The sequence below is a fragment of the Cucurbita moschata genome, unplaced genomic scaffold (genome assembly GCF_002738365.1).
Source record: "Cucurbita moschata cultivar Rifu unplaced genomic scaffold, Cmos_1.0 Cmo_Scf00063, whole genome shotgun sequence".
NCBI lineage: Eukaryota > Viridiplantae > Streptophyta > Magnoliopsida > Cucurbitales > Cucurbitaceae > Cucurbita > Cucurbita moschata.
In genome coordinates this window covers 233,736-235,288 of record NW_019268579.1, presented here as the reverse complement: position 1 = coordinate 235,288, position 1,553 = coordinate 233,736, and the positions used below count along the sequence as shown (strand labels likewise).

The 1,553-nt window shown below is 36.8% G+C and overlaps 2 protein-coding genes across 7 annotated transcripts in view; one reads left to right on the top strand and one right to left on the bottom strand.

Annotated features, from left to right (window-relative positions):
* The window catches only part of LOC111437395 (probable xyloglucan endotransglucosylase/hydrolase protein 30), a 3,664-nt gene extending 2,972 nt beyond the window's left edge, over positions 1 to 692 (top strand). Inside the window, exon 4 of the mRNA XM_023075351.1 lies at positions 76 to 692. Within this exon, the coding sequence (XP_022931119.1) occupies positions 76 to 595 (520 nt within the window). The 3' untranslated portion in view covers positions 596 to 692. The remainder of the gene's footprint in view (positions 1 to 75) is intronic.
* Positions 693 to 819: 127 nt separating this feature from the next.
* The window catches only part of LOC111437394 (glycerol-3-phosphate acyltransferase, chloroplastic), a 13,169-nt gene continuing 12,435 nt past the window's right edge, over positions 820 to 1,553 (bottom strand). For all 6 annotated transcript variants that reach the window (XM_023075349.1, XM_023075346.1, XM_023075347.1 and 3 more), the window contains one exon: positions 820 to 1,243. The gene's annotated coding sequence lies outside the window, so the exon portion shown is untranslated. The remainder of the gene's footprint in view (positions 1,244 to 1,553) is intronic.

The window sequence follows — 1,553 nt, the reverse complement described above, 5'->3', positions numbered from 1 at the left end:
TTTTTTTTTTTTTTTTTTTTTTTTTTTTTTTTTTTTTTTTTTTTTTTTTTTTTTTTTTTTTTTTTTTTTTTGTAGATTTTACATTGACGAAGTCCCCATCAGAGAAGTGGTGAGAAATGAAGTAATGGGTGGAGATTACCCTACAAAGCCAATGTCCTTGTACGCTACAATTTGGGACGCCAGCAATTGGGCAACTTCAGGAGGCAAATACAAAGTCAACTATAAATATGCACCCTTTGTTTCTGAATTCAAGGACCTTGTTTTGGATGGTTGTGCTTCTGATCCCATCCAGGAGGTTCTAGAAGCTTCTGACTGCACTGAGCATAACGCCCACCTCAACGTTCAAGACTATGTCACTGTGACACCCGAGCGCCGTGCCGCAATGCGCAACTTTCGCCAACATTTCATGTACTATTCGTACTGTTATGATATACTTCGATATCCTATCCCGCCACCAGAATGTGTCATTATCCCTTCCGAGCAGCGGCGTTTCAAGGACACTGGAAGGCTGAAGTTTGGGGGTAGCCATCGCCGTCGCTCGAAGAGGCGAGGCAGAAACCCAAGTGTTTCCACGGATAACCAATCTAGCATGTAACTCGTATTCACAGACTATAGAACATTCCTTTGTCTAATAACATTGTGTATTTTTGTCCAAAAGTACAATAAAATGAATCTATTGGTTTAATTTTTAATAATGTTTTAACTTTCGGTTCTGATCTTGATGTCTTGACAGGCAGTCTTATATTTTCATGTTCAAAGAGTAAGAATGAGAGTTTATCGCTTATTAATTAATTAATAAGCAATGATTTTGGGACATTGTGTTAAAAATGTTCCTTCAACAACTTAAGAGCAAAAACAAAGTTGAGATTTGAGCACCTTCGACTGAATGATCTAAGCCAAAAGGTATCAACTAATAATACAAATTGAACATAATAATTCTTGAAGCATATAATATAAACATGAAAATGGGTGAACATATACACTTTAGAAATAAAGTACGAATAACCTCTGCGAGTCCTTTAGTGTAAGAGATATGAAAGATCTATACATTCCCATGAGAGACCAAGTATTCGAAGTGCTTCGATGTCGATTGAAATGGCACGTGCTTAGGGTGGGATATAGGCTGGTAATTTAGCAGAATCCATCGAGACGTCGAGGAGAGAAAGAATTCGGTTTTATCTTACAGTACATGTACTAATTGAATGACAGTGTTGTCCTGTGGTATGCAAAACTATGTCCTAACCTGCATTGTGTAGAACAAGATGGAATGATAAATTGTACAAAAATCAAAGGCAAAATTCATCTTTAGGCAGTCTTTGTGATCTTGTGAGGGGTTTGGCTTGAGGAAAAGAATAAACTTCTAGGGAGGATGAGAGATCTAGTGACAAGGTTTGAAGTTGGTAAGGCTTAGTGTCTCTTTTATGAACTAGAGTCCCTTTGTGTAGCTTTTGAGACTTTTCCTAGTAGGCTTGTTTGTTCTATGTCCTGTGTTTTCTTTTTTGTTCTTCAATGAAAGTTCGGTTTCTTACCAAATCAAAAAAAAAAAAAAAAAA